The sequence below is a fragment of the Salmo trutta genome, chromosome 6 (assembly GCF_901001165.1).
Source record: "Salmo trutta chromosome 6, fSalTru1.1, whole genome shotgun sequence".
Lineage (NCBI taxonomy): Eukaryota > Metazoa > Chordata > Actinopteri > Salmoniformes > Salmonidae > Salmo > Salmo trutta.
Window position 1 is genome coordinate 42,595,568 of NC_042962.1, and position 20,245 is coordinate 42,615,812.

Below are 20,245 nucleotides of genomic sequence, written 5' to 3' on the forward strand. Positions count from 1 at the left end.
AGAACAGTACAAAATAAATGTTTTGTCATACCCGTGGTTTCAGCCAATCAACCAGCATTCAGGGCTCAAACCACCCAGTTTATAGTCGTCATTGTCATTGCACATGTATTTTATGATTTCACATGTCTCCAGACCTTTGTGACATAAGGTCTACCACTAAAACTAGTAGGACATATGACAAAATATTAGATATGGTTCCTCATTTGCTAATAGAAATGAGAGCTGGGGTTTCCAATTGCAAAGTTAATTGACCATATATCTCAGTGTGAAAACATTTACAAAGCATCCACACACGCGCAAACTTGATTTCTGGACATGGACACCTGTGGCACCAGAGCAAGCAGGCATGCACGGGTTAATTTAAACTGGGGGCGGAGAATCCAAAGCTTAAATAACCGACTACATGTGAACTTGATGCAAATGTGACAGCTGTGCGTGTGCGGTCTGGAAAGGATTTGCACATGAGCTGAATGCATAAAGAGGCTTTATACGGTCGTGATCAGTGCTGAAAGAGCTTATATTTTGTAAAATCACATTGTAATTCATTCATATGTTTGAACTAGGTGGATAGCAATTGGTATTGAATATGGAGCTATTTGCAACAGTTGATCAGGGGGGTTGCATTTTGGACCTGTCTCATCTGAATCTGGAAAGTTTAAATTTGGACACTGTCGGTGACGAACGGAGGAGAGTGACCCAACAACTCTACCTGTATAACAACCGACTGACAGTGTTTCCCGCTTCGGTATGTCTGTTCTCCAAATTGGAAGTTCTGGATATAAGCAACAATGGATTAACGGTTCTCTGTGAGGACATTCAACGTTTGTCAAACCTCAAAACACTCATTGCCAAGAACAACCGTTTGAACGAATTTTCGTTCCCAAATGAATTTGGGTCCATGCAGATAGACACATTGAACTTCAGTGGGAACATGTTTGAAGAGTTGCCCATTCAGTTTCTTAAACTCCAGCGATTAAAATATCTGTCTCTTGGGGGTAACAGACTCAAAGCTATCCCCCCAGAGATAGAAAATATTACCAGGTAAGAATACCGATACATTATAGCGGTAACAATTTAGGCAAACGGTATTTGTTACAATGCAACTAACTGCCTACACGGTAGTACCCCATGTAACATTAATTGCCATATAATCATAGGTTTTATAGCCACTTAATATAAAAGGGGGACTTTTAACAAACAACTATCTGCACACAGCTATGCATGACGAAGTGAGGTTGTTGAACATTAGATGAGCTTTAAGCTTTTTAAGCTTCTGAGCTTATAAACGCTTAGCTTCTAATAACCCAACGTCGGGACACTCAAATGTGAATAAAGAAATTGCCATATCAAGGTTATGTTGCCCTTATCATATATATTTTAGTAATTTAGCATACGCTCTTAACCCCAATGGCTCCTATGAGTCGTTCTGGATAAGTGCCTTGCTCAAGGGCTCATCGACAGATTGTTCACCTAGGTCAGCGGTTCAAACCAGCATCCTGTCACTTACTGGCCCATCACTCTTAACCACTAGGCTACCTGCCACCCTACCTGATAATAACATGCTCATAATAACCATTATGTAGTAGTAGGCTAGAATAATAAACTCTGTTGCCGACTTAAGGAAATTACTGGGTCTCCAGTACTGCAGCTGTAATTTCATAGTGTGCACTCAGGAACTAGATGGTTAGGGTTAAGATTAAGGGCAAATACGTTTGCATAAAATCAATACTGTTGCTGTATTCACCTAGATAGGTTCCACATGAGCATGTGGTTCCTGATCATGTCCTGCATGATGGTACAGGAGCCCATAGTCTCCATCTTGGTGCTGCATTGACACACTTCTTTGGAGTCGTCTCATCAGTGTGGCTTAGCCTGTCTGGCTGGCTGTGTGCCATGTTACAAAATCAGGTCATTTGACATATTGCCTTGCCACAGTGGGGGACTGGCACTGTGAGAGGAAAATGGGGGTTCAGGATTTGGAACAGAGTGGAGAAGAAGTTAGAGAATAAAGACAAGATGAAAAGGTCCATTGGACGCCCCCCAAAACCCACAGCAGTTTCCGACTGTATTGTAGCTAAGTTAGCAGCTGTGCTTTGCATCATAAGGCCTTCCCTCTTGACGTTTCTATCATAGGATCTCTCGTTCTCTCTCGATCTCTTTCTAAAAAGAGAAGACGTTTAACAATCAGTTATTTTACAATCGTCTCACCTCTTCTGTATATCTTCCGTTGACATAAAATTGTCAAAAACTGGAGTTAAATTCCGAACGCTCCCTCTATCTCCTCTCTCTTTCTTCTGTTGTCAGCTCGATCAGAGAACGTTGGCAGGTGTTCTGGAGGTGTTCAAGAGTGTAGTATGTGCATGTGTGTAAACTTATCACAGTGGTTCTCCAAAAACAAACAGATCACTCAGTCCAATACATCTGGTCCTCCGGGATCTTTGAACCCTGGAATTTCAACATGCTTCTTCTGGATTTAGACTCAAACTGTTTGGCCATTCTTGACCTTTGAACATTGTGCATTATATAATCCACAGGATTATTTGTGGGCTGTAGAAAACTGGTTCAATTTAAGATCCTACATCTGTATGTTCATTTAGCAATGTTCCCTGTCACTCCAAGTGTGAAGAAAAACACTTTTCTCTGATCTGATGCAGTCTGGAGATGCTTTATTTGGGTGGGAACCTCATCATCTCCATCCCCCCAGAGCTGGCCAACCTTCGCGGTCTCAGATACTTGGTCCTTTGTGACAACCGGATACAGAGTGTACCCCCCCAACTCACAAGGTGAGGGCCATCCCATAGGAGAAACACTGACTTTACATAATTTGCTCATGTGACTGACCAACATTATTATTTTTTATATATACTTAGGTCTCCTGTGTGTCATAAGACTGTGTTAGCCTGCTGAGCTAAAGCCATGATTCACGGTCATGTCTAAATATGTCTGTTTGTAGACTCTACTCCCTGCGCTGCCTCAGTCTCCATAACAACCTACTTACCTACCTACCGCGGGAGATACTTAGCCTGGTGCACCTGGAGGAGCTCAGTCTCCGCGGCAACCCCCTGGTGGTCCGCTTCATCAAAGACATGACTTACGACCCTCCCTCCCTGTTGGAGCTGGCCGGACGGACCATCAAGTCCCGCAACCTGCACTACCACCCCAATGACCTGCCTGGAAACCTGGTGCACTACCTGGACCTGGCCAGCAAGTGTCCCAACCCTAAATGTACCGGTAAGTGGAGGAGAGGGGACAGGTTTAAGTTACATAGTTATGTACTAGTATTTGTGAGTGGATCAGAGGAGGCTCGTCCAGGGAGGAAGAGAAGGCTGGTCCTCCTCAATAATTTGAGGACAAATTCAAATAAAACATATTCTTTGTAAATAAAATCACACCTTGAGATATTTCTATTGCTCTCATATTGCTGTGCTACTTCTTCCTCTCAGGTGTGTACTTTGACTCGTGTGTGAGGCACATCAAGTTTGTGGACTTCTGCGGGAAGTATCGGCTACCCTTCATGCACTACCTGTGCTCCCCAGAATGCACCTCTCCCTGCAGCTCCAACCCACAGAGCGATGCTGAGTCGGAGGACGAGAGGTGCGTGTCGGCCGACAGGCTGCAGAGAGTGCTTCTGGGATAGAAGAAAGTGAAAGGACCTCGAGTTTACTGACACATACTGGATGATGGACAGTTTCCATGACTCCCAACTGACCTGACTAACCCAACTTCTCCTGTGCCAAACACGATAAACACTGACACTGTGCTGTTCGCTTACAATAGAGTGCCACTTTCAACATGAGATGTAGGATTCCTCAAGGACTGATTGTAACGTAAATTAACCACAGTTTATTATTGATATTTCGAGCCGTAGTGTTTTAAACATCTAACTGAAGCTTATGGAGTACTGCTTTTGTTGTATGGCACTCCTCAAATGTATTTTCATGTAGATCCTCAGTTTGTAGTTTCTGTGTTAACATGAAGGGATGAATGAAGGGATGAATGAATTGTATGTACAATTGATTTTCTTTACAATATAGATTCAGAAACGCAGAATGTGTTTCATGCTTGTTTTAAATCACCTCTCTTAAGTTACCTTTTAATCGTCATACTTCTGTTGACACTGGCTGCTTGCACATGCAGTCCTAATATACAGTAGTCTCTGTCGCCTGTAGCATTTACACCCCATGCGTTAATGCCTTCCCTTATCTCACAAAACAACAATTTTTGTTGTTACTAACCAAGGGGAAAGTTGTATGTTAATGTGATGATTTCTTGTTCAACGAGACTAATCCAGAGCTTGTACTGTGAATTAAATGTTTTACATTGGTTTGATTATTTTAAATGAATCATTTATTTGAATAAATTGAAATTAATATTATGTTTATTTTATACATAGTGTATCATTGATATGAGTACTGTTCTGTTACCTGGATACATAAGATAATGCTGTTGATTTTTTATTTAACTAGGTATGTCATTTAAGAACAAACTCTTATTTACGATGACGGCCTACCAAAAGGCCTCCTGCGGGGACGGGGACTGGGATTAAAAATAAATACAAATATTGGACAAAACACATCACGACAAGAGAGACAACACTACATAAAGAGAGACCTAAGACAACATAGCATGGCAGCACACATAACACAGCATGGTAGCAACAGCACAACATGGTAGCAGCACAAAACAAGGTACAAACATTATTGGGGACAGACAACAGCACAAAGGGCAAGAAGGTAGAGACAACAATACATCACGCAAAGCAGCCACTGTCAATAAGAGTGTCCATGATTGAGTCTTTGAGTGAAGCGATTGAGATAAAACTGCCCAGTCTGAGTGTTTGTTGCAGCTCGTTCCAGTCACTAGCTGCAGCGAACTAAAAAGACGAGTGACCCAGTGATGTGTGCTTTGGGGACCTTCAACAAAATATGACTGGCAGAACTGGTGTTGTATGTGCAGGATGAGGGCTACAATAGATATCTCAGATAAGGGGGAGTGAGGCCTGAGAGGGTTTTATAAATAAACATCAACCAGTGGGTCTTGCGACAGGTATACAGAGATGACCAGTTTACAGAAGAATATAGACTGTAGTTATGAGTTCTATAAAAGGGCATCGGTGGCAAATCTGATGGCAGAATGGCAAAGAACATCTAGTCACATCTAGCTGTTCATACCAGTGGCAATAATTGTGGCAATAATCAATCCAATGTGAAGAATTTAGCATGATGTACTTTCATTCATTAAAAAAAGTGTACCATTTCATGATATTGTTTTTGTTCCATTTCTGTGTCCAGGTTGCGTTAAAATTGTCCCTCAGGCAGCGAGCAGCCCTAAACCATAACACCACCATGCTTTACGGTTGGTATGATGTTCTTCTGCCTAAGATGACATCTAGCATTGTGGCCAAACAACTCCACCTTTGACTCATCTGTCCAGAGCACATTGTTCCAGTAGTTTTGGTCTTTACTCAGGTGTTGTCTGGAATTTTCTCCATTTGTAGATGATCTGTCAGACAGTGGAACGATGTACTTCGAATTGCTCAGAAATTGATTTGTATTCCCTCCCAGACTCACAGGCATCAATAATCTTTCTTCTGAGGGCCTCGGATAGGTATTTTGATCTTTGCATGATGTATTACCACACACCCATATGGTTAAGACGAAACCAGGCCAAGTTTCTAATCTTTATGGAAGGCTGGACCCTCCCAAGGTACTCTCTAATGATTTCCTAATCATTGTCACCTGTTTTGGTGCACCTAATCCTAATTTTCGCCATTTTAGGTGATGGTAAAGGCAGGGGTGCACACATTTTTTCTGCATATGGAAATTCCATTTTTGTTTATTTTAATTGCATAACATTTTCAAAGTAAATGTTTTTGTGTGTGATTTGTTAAATTGGGTTACCTTTATCAATGAATGTGGTTGGAATTTAGCTCAAATATCCATGTGTACAAATATGTAAAAATATGTAAAAAATACCACTTTCCAAAGGGTTTACTTACTTTTTCACATGACCGTATTTCAATTATTAAGTTATTTTGTCTTCCATATTGTTGATGAACATGTAAGATAGCAACAACAAATGAAGCATTCCTAATCTTGTACCATGGCCATCCCTTAAACGTGTTCTTAAACGGCTCTTAATTGGGTGGTAAAGTAATCCTGCGGATAAAGAGATTGCTCTGAATGCTCTTGCAAAAATCCCCATTTCTCTGTGCCTGGCTTGCACTCTTCAACCCTACAGAACTGAAGTGGCAGTGCCAGTTGTATGATGACATATATCTATTGCGATATACTTATAGGTGAGTGAAAAAATTCCAATTGTATAAATCAAAAATAACACCTTGCTTCTTTTGTAAACTATCCATGGAAGGCTCTCACCAATAATCAACTCCTGGAACTGTAGAACTGTAGAATTCTGATATCAGGGAAGGGTTATCTCATTATGCAGTTGAATTGCTTCATTTATGCATTCCATAGCAGTACTGCCACATTTGTGTCTGGGCTGAAGTACAGTACATCTATCTAGGCACTTTTTTCAGTAGTGTTCAACTGGGAGGCAGCTGCGTGGGAAGATAGTCGAAGATGGTATGGCTCATAAAGATACCTAAGGTCATCTTCTCTATTATCTATGAGTTTCTATAGATAAGACCACACTATGAACGTGTAGAACTGCATATATGGGAATGTGCTGACTACAGTGGGTAGGACATGTTACGTGACATTTTAAACTTAATGTGTAAAATCAGTGGTGGAACAAGTACTCAATTGTCATAATTGATAAAAAGTAAAGATACTGTAACTTTAATAGAAAATGACTCAAGTAAAAGTATAAGTCACCCAGTAAAATACTACTTGAGTAGAAGTCTAAAAGTATATGGTTTTAAATGTACTTAAGTACAGTGGTGGAAAAAAGTACTCAATTGCCATACTTCAAATAAAACAGTTAATGCTATACATCAATTTCCTTATATTAAGCAAACCAGATAGCATGATTAACTTTTTTTCTTTACGGACAGACGGGCACACTCCAACACAGACATAATTTACAAATGCAGTATTTGTGTTTAGTGAGTCCGCCAGATCAGAGGCAGTAGGGATTACAACGTGTTATAGTGATAGGTGTGTCAATTGGATCATATTGCTGTCCTGTCTGACTAACGTTTTAATTCCCAGAACTGTAGTAGCCTATCACGTTTACTCTTTTATGTTGTATTCAGGACATCAATGAATGGAAAGCTGAGTCAATCATGCCCTCTTGTGGTGTAAAGGAGTCATGACACCACCACCATAAAGTTGCAACTCAACAGACCAAGTGTTGCTAGATCCGGACCCTTTTACTGTCAATTGTTTAATCTTCTTGTGGGTTGTAAGAAGAGGCGGTTTTCGTATTGTTTAACAAAAACTACATCTCCATGCGCAGTGTCAAGAAGAGCCATGTCGCTAGCATATGTCCTCCAGTCTTTCTGGATCAATCAAGAGAAAAAAGATCATAGCACCTGAAAAATAATGTACCTTGTGTTGACTAGGGTTCTTATTCTTGTCCTTGAGCATGAACCAATGGTAAATTAGCTGTGCTATTCTCTGACAAGACACACTCAGACAGAGGGAAAGAGGAATGAGGAGCACACGGAGATTGCAGGAGAAAGGATTGTAGCAACCAGGGGCACATCTTTCACTGGGGGCGGGACATGTCCCCCCTACATTCTGAAATTGCATTTCTGTCCCCCCCAGTTTTATAATTGGAATGTGATACAAAACGAGGCTATGGTGTACTTTAGGACCATGCAGACGCCTCCGAGCGGTCGGGAAGGCTGTTTGGAGTGTTTATCCAACCGGATACAAATTATTACAAAAATAATAATAAAATGTCCCCCCCACTTCTAAAACCAAAGTTGTGCCCCTGGTAGCAACTATTGCTTTGACTGTATTGAACAGCCTCACAAAAAGTCTACATGGCATGCTGGGAAAGTATTCCTCAGGTCCTGCCACTGCATGAATACCAAGGCCTGTCTATGTAAAGCCTAGTTGTTTCACTGAATGACACCTCCCACTGGGCACACACTGGTTGAATCAACGTGTTTCCACATCATTTCAATGAAATTATGTTGAACCAACGTGGAATAGACATTGAATTGAAGTCTGTGCCCAGTGGGCTACGCTTCAGCAGCTCTCTAAATGTAAAAACACTATAATGAGTAGACCTAGCAGGCCTGACTTTACTGCAGCAGTCCACCCAAGTGAAAATATAGAGTAGGCCTAATCAGTACCACGTAAAAGCAGGTGCCCATCCATGATTTTATTAGGCTATAAAACTCTTGGCAGAGTTTCCCTTTGTGGATTTTGCAGTACTCCCGGTTGGGACTGGAGATCCTCCTGGCATTTAAAAATGTTGATGGAATATGATTTATGGAACTCGTTGCTGCCCTGGCTCCATAATGACTCAGCAGGAATCCCACTCAATTACCTACACACAAGGAGCTAAGCACCTTGGTCCTGTGCAGAAGAGCCTCCTCACTCAAACTCAGCCTCATCTGCATCTGCAACACCTGGCAACACAATAAGTCTCTCGGCGAGCCAACAACTAAAATACAGCAAATCTACCACTTATTGAAATAATGTGTCTTAGAGCATCAATCAATCTTCTGTCTCAAAATACACTGTCCCATTGAACACTAACATAACTTGCACCAAAACGAAATCATAATAGAACATTGCAGAGCCATCAATTTTGTTTTAGATTTTCTGCCATACTCTGGACTATGATTCTTTGTTGGGTTAAGGTGTATGTTTCCATATATCTATCAAATATAAATGTGACATTACAAAATATACAAGCAATATTGCATGAAAATACATTTTAGATACAAATGTTGTTTGTGAAAATTTACTGGGGAAGGTCAATCAACGTTATTTATTCATGAATTCAAGACTTTCTGAGTTCCATTAGTCGTGTCCTGAACATCAAAAAACCCTCATATTCATTTCCTCAAGTGTTTCGCTTGATGGAATACCTTGACTTTTATTTCAAAAAGGTTTCTAAAATGATGACATGTCATTGTGACCAGAGCTTAGCAATTAGCCATTAGCTTTTCAACACATCTAGCTAAAGGTGGGGAGGAGTGGGTCATTAGGAACTTTTTATTTGAAATGTATTTTTGCGGGGAGAGTTTAAAGAGAGATGTGTTGGCGATGATAGCTGGAGGCACTGGGTTGCTATGAAGGCAACAGCTACATCCATTACTTTACCCTGACTGCTCCCATTATGGATGCAGACTTTTTGTGCTGAATTATGATCGCCAAGAGCCAGCCAAAAGCCTTAGAGACAGACATAAATATAACCCGCTGCTGCTGTGGATTATGAGCATGTGTGTTTACAGCACTTGAATCTTAGATCGACTGGATTTCTTGGTCAGTGGGAGTGTATGTAATTGTTTTCATAGGGCCTATTACACATTGGATAACTAAATCAAATCACGCATGTAAATCTAATATCTTTTCTAGTTTAAATGATCCTGTTGTCCAAGTCCAGATGTGTTTGCCAACAATGCCACCATAAATGGTCTAGCTAGCCTGTGTCCCATGCCATTATAATCTGTAGCATAATGATAGGAACATTTCTCTCCCTTAAGATTTTCCATTAAACTTGAATGTGTCCCACATCTGTCATTCTTGAAGAGGATGCAAAGAGGAAACCCATCAACCTGCCTGTTACTCATACTAAGCTTACCTGAAGTAATCCAGGGTCTACTCACACCAGAATGGACAATGAATGGATGAATGAATATATCAGGGTGAGGGAAATAAACTACACAGTTTACTTCTGGATTATCTTTCAGACTACAAGGTATTTAAAGAATGGTGTAGTACAGCGACATCATTCCACTAGTGCAGTCTGGCTGGTGGACCATCATCCTTCATGTCTACATCCTTCATGTAGCCTACCTGGTTCCACCGTTACAGTAGCGGTGTGTTGATATAATCACTGAGGAAGATAAACCAAGCCAGTAAAAGAGCCATATTACAACCTATGTTGTGATAATTGCGTTGTTTGCTCTATAACCCATTTGTTCATATGCCACCGTGATATACAATAAGGCAGTGACAACGAAAGACAACTGCCACACAGTGGCAGAATATATTCAGCAACACACATACGTTTGTTTTATCCCAAAAAACGGAGAGCAACATCTGTCCTGTGAAGTCCATAAAGCAAATATTTAATGTAACAAACAGTTATATCACCTGCAGCATGGTCAAGCAAGTTCATGTTTGACACTTTACTAATCAACTACTGATTTAGAACCACAGAGTTACTACAAGTCAGCACAAAGACAACAGGAGCACTGCCTCAGCTATTCCAGCACCATTTTAACTTAAGCATCATCAAATCAATAAGGGTATATATGCTTCGTTTAATACACTGAAAACAAACTTAAAGATACCAAAAACAATTTAGTCCAATCAAGTGGCGATTTTAGCATGTAAATCTTGTTGGGGCAAAGCCACTACACTACACTAAACAATACATTCATTGCACTATAATGGTGACAAACGGTGCCCACAATATGAGAGCGGTCTTTTCAGCACCATAGAGTGAATCCTTACCACCGCTACACCTTTCTACCAGCGGAACCTTTTCTGGCAGTGAAACAGTTCATTCAGCCTCCTTTACTGCCTTTTAAAAAACATAGCCGATATGGCTGACTTGCTTAAACAAATGTGGTTTCTACTGACATTTGAGATGTACAAACTATGGCATAAGGGAAAGATGAGCGGATAAGGGGCAATCCATAATTTTGATTAAGACAAGCTAGGATGGACGTAGTCAATATAACTATTTGTTCAGAACTTTTGAAATTTACAGCGACAGAATTCAGAACATGGTCTGTTTTTTACAGTATTTTCCCTGTACACCAAGTCAGAAACGTAGGATAAATAAAGGGGCACATAAGCAGACAATGAAAGCTATTACAATATTTGATGATTACATTTCTCTAAAACAGGCTAAGGCTACATGTGCACCATCAAGTCAGAACAGTAGGCTAAGTTATGAGGGAGGAAATGGACCAAATTATTAGGGTGAGGCACATGGGCTACTAACAGCTTACTACACAACATACACTTAGTATTACTTTCTTGGTTACAGTATGCATATCTCCTTGGCATATCGCATCATTTATGCAGCAGCATACAATACAATACATTTTTGGACTCACCTTGTTGTGCTGTGGTTACTTGAACAGGAAGGTGGCACAGTGGTCCTTCTTGTGGGCTCTAGAAAGAGGCCCAAACTCCCGACTTGGAATTCTGAGTTGGATGACCGTTCAAAATAATTTTCTGTATTTTCCCAGTCGGAGCTAGTTTTATCCGAGTTCCCAGTTGTCTTGAACTCACTGAAGACTGAAATTTCCCAGTTCCAAGTTTCCAGTTGTTTAGAACGCGGCAGAAGTCATGCTGGATTGACAGCATGGCCAATGTGTTGAAACTTTTCTGATCTATAGCGTTACCCCCTTTTTCGTGATATCCAATTGGTAGTTACAATCTTGTATCATCGCTGCAACTCCCCTAAGGACTCGGTGAAGGTCGAGAGCCAAGCCGCACTGCTTCTTGACCCACTGCTCGCTGAACACGGAAGCCAGCTGCACCGCTGTGTTGGAGGAAACACTGTAGAACTGACGACCGAAGTCAGCTTGTAGGAGCCCAGCCCACCACAAGGAGTTGCTAGAGCACAATGAGACAAGGACATCCCGGCCGGCCAAACCCTCCCCTAACCTGAACGATGCTGGGCTAATTGTGCGCCGCCTCATGGGTCTCCGGTCACAGTCGGCTGTGACATAGCCTAGAATCGAACCGGGGGCTGCAGTGGTGCCTTAGCACTAATTGTTGAATTTATTATTTCCAACTTGTTGTGTAATGTTTATGTCCAATGACCAATGAGCACCCCGATATGTTTTATATATAATTTCTCTTCATATGACAAGGTTTGAAAACAATTTGCCAGTAGATTGCCGACTTGAGGCATGATGATGACTGCTAGCTTGCTAGCTAAGATTTTGAAAGTATGATGTTGACATGATCAGTCCAATCAAAGCTATAGTAGATATAACGTGACCTGACATAATTTTATCTGTGGCTAATGACCTTGAGTCTTCTTGGATGGGCACTTCAGATGTAAGTCTATGGCAGCAACCAAGAGGCTTGCTGTGATGTAGTGTCCCCATGAGTGACAGAACACTGAGCCAATCACGGCGCAACTAGAGAACATTATCAACCCCTACGCTCTGTATTTTCCGTTGGCTGCCCCACCACCACAGAAAGCACTGAGCTAGGCTAAAACGCCTGCATTTTGGAGCTGCCTTACTCAAGAAAGCAAAAAAAAGACCATGTTTGTATGCGGCTTTATTAACTCAAAGTTTTTTACAAATGTTTTTACACTGTTTGCAAACTGATCTGTGAAATGTATTAATGACACGTTTTTTTTCTTTTTCTTATAGCTAAACAGGTGGGGCTCTGCCCTGAATGACGAGTCGCCACTGGTCCAATCAATTTAGCTAAATATCATGTGGTAGTCCATGGTACTGATTTATTTCTGTGTGTGTGCTCGCAAGTAAAAACACCCTACTTATAAACTAGTTGAACACCAATGCTATCCTCCTCTTTCATGTTGGCAAAACGATCTATGGCTCTGGCATACAGTACACTTTTAGTTTTTGTTGTCATAGGCTACCAAGATAAAATGCTTGCTAGCCTAACTTTCTCGCATGGGCAACAATGAACCTGCTAAATTAGCTAACTAGGCTACATGTAGGCCACATATTGAATTTCAATTGTCTCAGGCCAGTGGCAAAACATATTAATTCATGGTTAGATCAGAATCGCAATCACAATCATTGGCCTGTACAGAGAATTAAGTCCAATTCCCCATCTCCATCCATGGCTTAGGAAATGGCAGATTTATTGGTGTAAAGCCAAATCCAAACTGGCCTCCCTTGGGGGGCGTTTTGCTGCACCAGGACAACCCACAGTTGAGCTCAGCTCAATGCTGATTGGCTAATTATTTTATCAAGGGAGGCCAAATGCTTGCTGGCATCAATCAGATGCTATGGCGGCAACATACTCTTTTGGTCCAGACAGCATCAGATACAGTGCCTTCAGAAAGTATTTTCCACATTTTGTTACGTTACAGCCTTATTCTAAAATATATGTATTTTTTATCCTCAGCAATCAACACACAATACCCCATAATGACAAAGCGAAAACAAGTTTTTAGAAATGTTTGCAAAAAAACAAACTAAAAAACAGACATACTTTATTAATAAGTATTCAGACCCTTTGCTTTGAGACTCGGAATTGAGCTCAGGAACATTCTGTATCCATTGATCATCCTTGAGATGTTTCTACAACTTGATTGGAGTCTACCTGTGGTAAATTCAATTGATTGGACATGATTTTGAAAGGCACACACCTGTCTATGTAAGGTGCCACAGTTGACAGTGCATGTCAGAGCAAAAACCAAGCCATGATCTGGGGAAGGGTACCAAAACAATTCTACAGCATTGAAGGTCCCCAAGAACACAGTGGACTCCATCATTCTTAAATGGAAGAAGTTTGGAACAATGAAGTCTCTTCCTAGAGCTGGCTGCCCAGCCAAACTGAGCAATAGGGAGAGAAGGGCCTTGGTCAGGGAGGTGACCAAGAACCCGATGGTCACTCTGACAGAGCTCTAGAGTTCTTCTGTGGAGATGGGAGAACCTTCTAGAAGGACAACCATCTCTGCAGCACTCCACCAATCAGGCCTTTATGGTTGAGTGGCTAGACAGAAGGTACTCCTCAGTAAATGGCACAACAGCCCTCTTGGAGTTTGCCAAAAGGCCCCGAAAGACTCTCAGACCATGAGAAACAAGATTCTCTGGTCTGATGAAACTAAGTTTGAACTCTTTGGCCTGAATGCCAAGCGTCACATCTGGAGGAAACCTGGCACCATCCACGAAGCACCGTAGGACGGAAGCATGGTGGTGGCAGCATCATGGTGTGGGATGTTTTTCAGCGACAGGGACTGGGAGACTAATCAGGATCGAGGCAAAGATGAATGGAGCAAAGTACAGAGAGATCCTTGATGAAAACCTTCTCCAGAGTGCTCAGGACCTCAAACTGGGGCGAAGGTTCACCTTCCAACAGCACAATGACCCTAAGCACAAAGCCAAGACAAACGCAGGAGTGGCTTCAGGACAAGTCTCTGAATGTCCTTGAGTGGCCCAGCCAGAGCCTGGACTTGAACCAGATCGAACATCTCCCCATCCAACCTGACAGAGCTTGAGAGGATCTGCAGAGAAGCATGTAGCATCATACCCAAGAAGACACTATGCTGTAATCGCTGCCAACGGAGCTTCAACAAAGTACTGAGTAAAGGGTCTGAATACTTATGTAAATGTGATATTTCACTTTTTTATTTGTAATAAATTAGCAAACATTTCAAAACATTTTTTTTTGCTTTGTCATTGTGTAGATTGATGGAAAAAAACGATTTAATCAATTGTAGAATAACGCTGTAACGTAACTAATTTTGGAAAAAGTCAAGGGGTCTGAATACTTTCCGAAGGAACACATACTGAAACAGAGGGGAGCTGTTTCACTCGCTTGGATGCTTTCTCTGGTGAGAATCAGACACTTGCAAATTGACGGAAAATTATAAAAAGAAAGCGAGAGACGAAAGGGAATGTTTTTTAATTTGATTTATTTGTCAAATATTTGGCTAAGCCTGGCTTTCCTTGGAACCCATGAATACACGCTACTGCACCATTATGTGGTATGTCGAAATACCTTTAAATACATTTTTTCTTGACAGTAGCGGCAGTAGACTACAGACATCAACGCGCTCATTGCGCTTGCGTTCTCTACACACATTTCGTATGGATTCGCTTTGGATTGGTCGACGTGACCTCCTCGCGTCTGATTGAGCGTGCACAATTCGATATTCCCGTAGTTTAAGATTTGCGTAGAGGCCGTCGTAGAGGGTCGTCACTAGTTACCACAGTCACAGAGTCAAAACCCCCGCCCATTTCTAAAATGTATTTTCTTAAAATGTGTTTTTAATCCTAACCGTATGCCTAACAATGCCCTGAAATTAAGACCAAAAATGTATGTTTTCTTTTCATGAATCTTTACAATAGTGGCACTTTGACTTTGTGGCTGTGCTATCTAGTGGAAATCGTGAAAGGAGATTCACCCACTCAATAGTTTAAGTAATTTGCGTTGTTTTGGTCGTAGTCTGACAAAGAGAAGTAGCAGACAGAGAAAGAAGGAATCAAAAGAGAATTTCAGATTTAGTAGTGCTGTATCATGACTATTTTCAACAAAAAAACACATTTGCAATAGTCTTTCACGTCGCCGTCAGCCAGCAAGGACTATCGTCAATTGCTTCCGTGTTTATGGGGGCGAAGTTGTCACAGAAACGTCCGTGCGTTTCTTTCGGCCTAAAATCGTGAATTTAGTTCATTTGTGTCCGATTTGAATGTTGGTCGGTCTGAGACTGGGAGCCGCCATGGCTGGTGCTGTCGGATCCTTTAGTCTCCATATAAGAATATGAAGAATTGCTATTGGACCTGATATTGTTTTATTTGGGGAATCATTCAACGTAAGCAGACTTGTCGTTCATGCCACTGTATGTAGCCTATTCTTGTTTACGGTTATGTTTTTTTTAATGTACTGGCAACTTTGAGAGGCCCAATTTATGAGACACCTGGCTCAGGCCGTTATTTTATAGAATGCCTTTATAACGTTAGCCTACGTAAGTGAAAAGAGCATACAAAATAAAAGGAATGACAGATTCTTGCTGAATGTGGCTGGACGGACAGCTCGAGACCTGACACAGCTGACCGGTTCGAAATTAGTTTTCTAGCTAACAATAAAATTCATGGCCTCGTTGAAAAAAAAAATACTCCAGTATACTGACAGTTGACAGCAACTAGCTGGCTGGCTAACTAGAACGATATAAGAAGAAGCAGACCTCTATCGTGGAATTAGCTAGCAATTTTCTTTTAAAGTCAAAAGACTAATAGTACTGGAAAAAGTACGATTCGACTGAAGAAGAAGCAGGGATATCTTGGATTGGAATATGTCGGGTCGGCCCAGAACCACCTCCTTTGCGGAGAGCTGCAAGGCAGTGCCGCAGCCCTCAGCATTTGGCAGTATGAAAGTCAGCAGTAAGTATGACCATAGAGCTAAACGCTAGTTTACAACAACAAAAAATCTGAAATGTTCTCTGTGCTTTTTTGTCATACTACTCTGCTGCTGCTATTATGATACAAGGGTAGACATGTATATATTGGAGTGGACTAGGCCTAGCCTAATTCACATTTAATACTGAAATGCCATATGGGTCCACACACATTTTCAGACAGTAACGTTACTCTCCCATTCACTGTCCAAGTCATTTGCTTAGTTAACCGTTGTCACCTAGACCCAACCAGTGCACTTAGAGCCACCGTCTGGTATTTTGCATGACGTTATTAGCATTATGTCTGGGATTATTGAGAAACGTGATCATACAAAATGTAAATGGATGGTAAAATACCATTGGAGCTTTCCAAATGATCACTGATCATATTATTAACCACCATAAAATAGCCTAGATGTAAAAGTATCTTTGCTTGTAGTGCTCAATGTGTAAGCTAGTCAAAATGCCTCTGGCAGGAGGAGTGATCACTGCATTTGAGCCTTACCTCTACTCTAGAGATTGACCCCTTGATTTTTGGGAGTACCGAAACAATGGATTGGTGAAAGAGCTGATAGGGCATGCCTAGGGGAACACTGTCATGTCCAATCCACTCATTTCCCACCCTGCAGCTCTGAGGCAGACACGCCATGGGTAGTGTTGATCGAGCTCTCTCGGGTATCGAGCAGGGTTAGGTCAGATGAAGCCTCGGGGCTGCAGAATTAATCCAGACCAGTACATTTAAAGAGAGGACTGTCCACTGTATTGGAGAGCCTACAGTATGTATTGCAGGTCGGTTTTGCTAGACTGTTGGGTCAGGTGTGACCCACAGTATCATTGGTCTTTGCCAAAGGGTTTGTGAAAGTGGGATAAAAACCTAAAAACGCTGCTTAACTTTTCTGTAGGATTCCATTGTATCTCCATTTCATTATACTCACATCTAATACCAATATAAGATTGCTTGGTTCATCAAAATAATAACTGGCACATAGGAGCATCGGCCTTTCACCAAATTCATTTAATCTTCATCTAAATTCTCTATACTGGATGCTTTGGCTGCATAGGTCTACTTCTAGTAAAGCTTCAACATCTGGTAAATGAGGCTAGTTCTGACTACTACTACTATTGGAGCTTCACACACAGCCAGCCAGGTCACACAGCTCATCAGCACTTTGTTCAGCTCAATAATTGACAAGTTGCTCAGCGGATGGAGAGCTGCTGGCCCCTGCTCTATCGTTCAGCATCAGCAGACCCCAGAAAATGGGGGCAGCACCGGGACTTTCTGATTGGTCCGCAGCATCTGGTGTCTGCCTACGTCTCTGAAGGTATCCATGGTTGGTCATGACTCCAGTCAGTCAGTCAGTCAGTCCTGACCTGCTAGTGCTTTTTAAAATGTCTGTCTCCTGAAAAGCCTGGTCAACCCTTGGAGAGCAAATATCTGTATCGTTTCAACACTCCGACTTAATTACATTATAAATAGGCCAAAACCAAGTTCCCATCTTTGGAGAGTCATCCTGTTTATGTGTGCACATAAGATGAGAGTGGGCTATGCTCTTTTCTCTCACATCAGTGTATACTTACAGGGCTTGACATGAACTTTTTAGCCACTTGTCCTAAGACAGATCTTTTTTTTTTACTTGTCCAAAAGATTAAGCACTTGTCCTCTTTACAAAATCCAATGCATATTTTTTACCATAGAGAATAAGACAAATGTAGGTTGCCCATTGTTTTTTTTTAAGGCTCTCCTGGAGGATGGTTGCCCCCCCCCCTTGGTAGCCTATAAAATATTGCAACATTACAATGACAACCAAGTACTTATGTTTTTATGAAATAATTCCCTCCAGGGCTCGAAATTAAGAGCGTCCCGCCATCCCTGGGACGATAAAAAAATATGTCTACAGTCCAAAACAGACTCTGGGACAGTTATGGGACCATTGCACGTATATTTTTTTATAAACAGAAATGAGGCTCATGCAGCAGGTCAGACAGTTTAGTTTAAAATGTTGATAAATATTTATTACTTCATATTATAAGCTCAACAATGCGCTCATGGCTGTAGGCTATGCATGAATGTTCCAAAATGCACACTGTGTGTGCGGTACACTTTTGAGACAATCTGTTTAATGTGACAGAGATGAAAATATCCTTTAGAAATTAAGAAATAGGGGAGTTTTAAAGATGCATCAACTAGCATGGGTTACTAATATGACTAGAATTATGCCTTTGGCTGCTGGACAATAAAAAAAGTTGATTTGAAAACCAATGGAACATGAGAAATGCTGGTTTCAATAGCATATTAATCAAGCCTTTAGACATTAATGTTAATTATCCTTCATTATATTTGTCAAACATGACTGGCGTTTTAACTTATTTATGTTATTAAAAATCTCATTAAAGTTTGCCTACATTTTCTGCCGCCTTCCTCATATTAGCATCGTTTTGGACATTAGACTAGCCGATATGCATATCACCTACACTTTGAAATGTAGACTTTTTTAATATGAAAAATTGATTTGAATATTATTCTGATCGGAGTAATTGTTTGATATTGTGATTTATATATTTGTTTTTACTCAAATCTATATTTTTACTTGTCCCGGACAAGAGGACAAGCGTTAATGTCAAGCTATGCCTTGGTGTTTGCTTGCTTGTTTGCTGATGTACACATTTAAAGAACCTGGACAAAGATGTTGGGAAATTGCTCACCATAAGATTACCTTTTTAGCCCTCATTTGTATTCGGAGAAGGCTTTGCTCCCTAGTGGTGTATGACATAGTCTATTGTGTACTAGCCAGGAGGAAATGGAAATAGGGATCTGGAGAAGAAAGCATCAGATGTAATGTCCAGCTGGGGAGAGGAGGAGAAGGAGGATGTGAAGGCTGAGTATATGAGCATGGACGGATGACTGGGTGATATGCGGGTGGGTGAGGTGGCGGCATTGATCATAATTAGATATCTTCTCCATCATTTCCAAGGGAAACGTTCAGTAGGCACCAAACAGTTGAAAACGGAGTAAACCCTAATCTTGGCAGCAGGTAGCCTAGCAGTTAAGAACGTTGGGCCAGTATCTGAAAAATCGCTGGTTTGGAATCTCAGCGCTGGCAAGGTGGAAATATCTGCCGTTCTGCTCTTGAGCACGGCAGTTAACCCCCAACAACAACTGCTCCCGGGCGCCGATGACATGAACGTAGATTAAGGCAGCCCCCCTCACTTCTCTAATTTCAGAGGGGTTGGATTAAATGCGGAAGACACATTTTTGTTGAATGCATTCAGTTGTGCAACTGACTAGTTATCCCCTTTCCCTAAAGCGGGAGGAACTTCCTGGACCTGCCCAATTAGAAATACAAATGTTCATTTGTTTGCTATGGTGTGTCCTACTGAACATTAAACATGGTAATGAAGGTCAGTTGACATGCCTTGGGCTGTGTTTACACAGGCAGCACATTTCTGATGGTCAGCTCTGAAAAAGATCTGATGTGAAAAAACCTGATGTGATTGGTCAAATGACCAATTTAGTGTTAAGTTTTTTTTAATACGAATTGGACTGCCTGTGTAAACGCAGCCTTGGTGATGCAATTAAAACAGCTGATAAAGAACCCTAATTGACTTGGGAGTCTACTGAAGGGAAACGTAAGTTTAAAGTCCTCATCTAATTGGATCATATGAGAAGACCGAAGTCCACCACATTTAAAAAAAAAAAATAGCCTTTTTATGGTTTGTTCAAGTCATCATATATTATTTACGCCCATATGTTATCATCAAAAGCGCCTAATTTGTCTCATTCTTCCATGTGGCCTTGGCTTTTGTAACAGCATAACGCGATGTGAGATGCTCATAAAGAAGAGAGGTGCCGTTACGTAATTCAATTTCAGCTGCCCTTGATCCACTCTTAGTAACGCATAGGGGAGAAAATTGGAGCCAGATATGAGACCTCAGCAGATCCTTCAAGACTGTCGCTAGCTGCCTGGTTCGTTGAATTGGCCTTTTTTTTCCTCACCGACTCACTCCCCTCTGAATGAAAAATAGGATTACA

General features: G+C 41.3%; 2 protein-coding genes across 5 annotated transcripts in view; both read left to right on the forward strand.

The window, feature by feature from the left end:
* Window positions 1-399: 399 nt before the first annotated feature.
* Window positions 400-4,375, forward strand: LOC115195959 (leucine-rich repeat-containing protein 58). The gene is made up of 4 exons (XM_029756336.1): window positions 400-1,041; window positions 2,655-2,783; window positions 2,954-3,231; window positions 3,444-4,375. Exons 1-4 carry the CDS (start codon window positions 587-589, stop codon window positions 3,635-3,637), a joined length of 1,056 nt encoding a protein of 351 aa, XP_029612196.1. The 5' UTR covers window positions 400-586; the 3' UTR covers window positions 3,638-4,375.
* Window positions 4,376-15,166: 10,791 nt separating this feature from the next.
* Window positions 15,167-20,245, forward strand: part of LOC115195960 (glycogen synthase kinase-3 beta) — a 47,605-nt gene continuing 42,526 nt past the window's right edge. For 3 of the 4 annotated variants that reach the window (XM_029756338.1, XM_029756340.1, XM_029756339.1), the window contains exon 1: window positions 15,167-16,201. In XM_029756338.1, the coding sequence (XP_029612198.1) occupies window positions 16,114-16,201 (88 nt within the window). In that variant the 5' untranslated portion in view covers window positions 15,167-16,113. The remainder of the gene's footprint in view (window positions 16,202-20,245) is intronic. The other variant, XM_029756341.1, reaches the window with a different exon arrangement.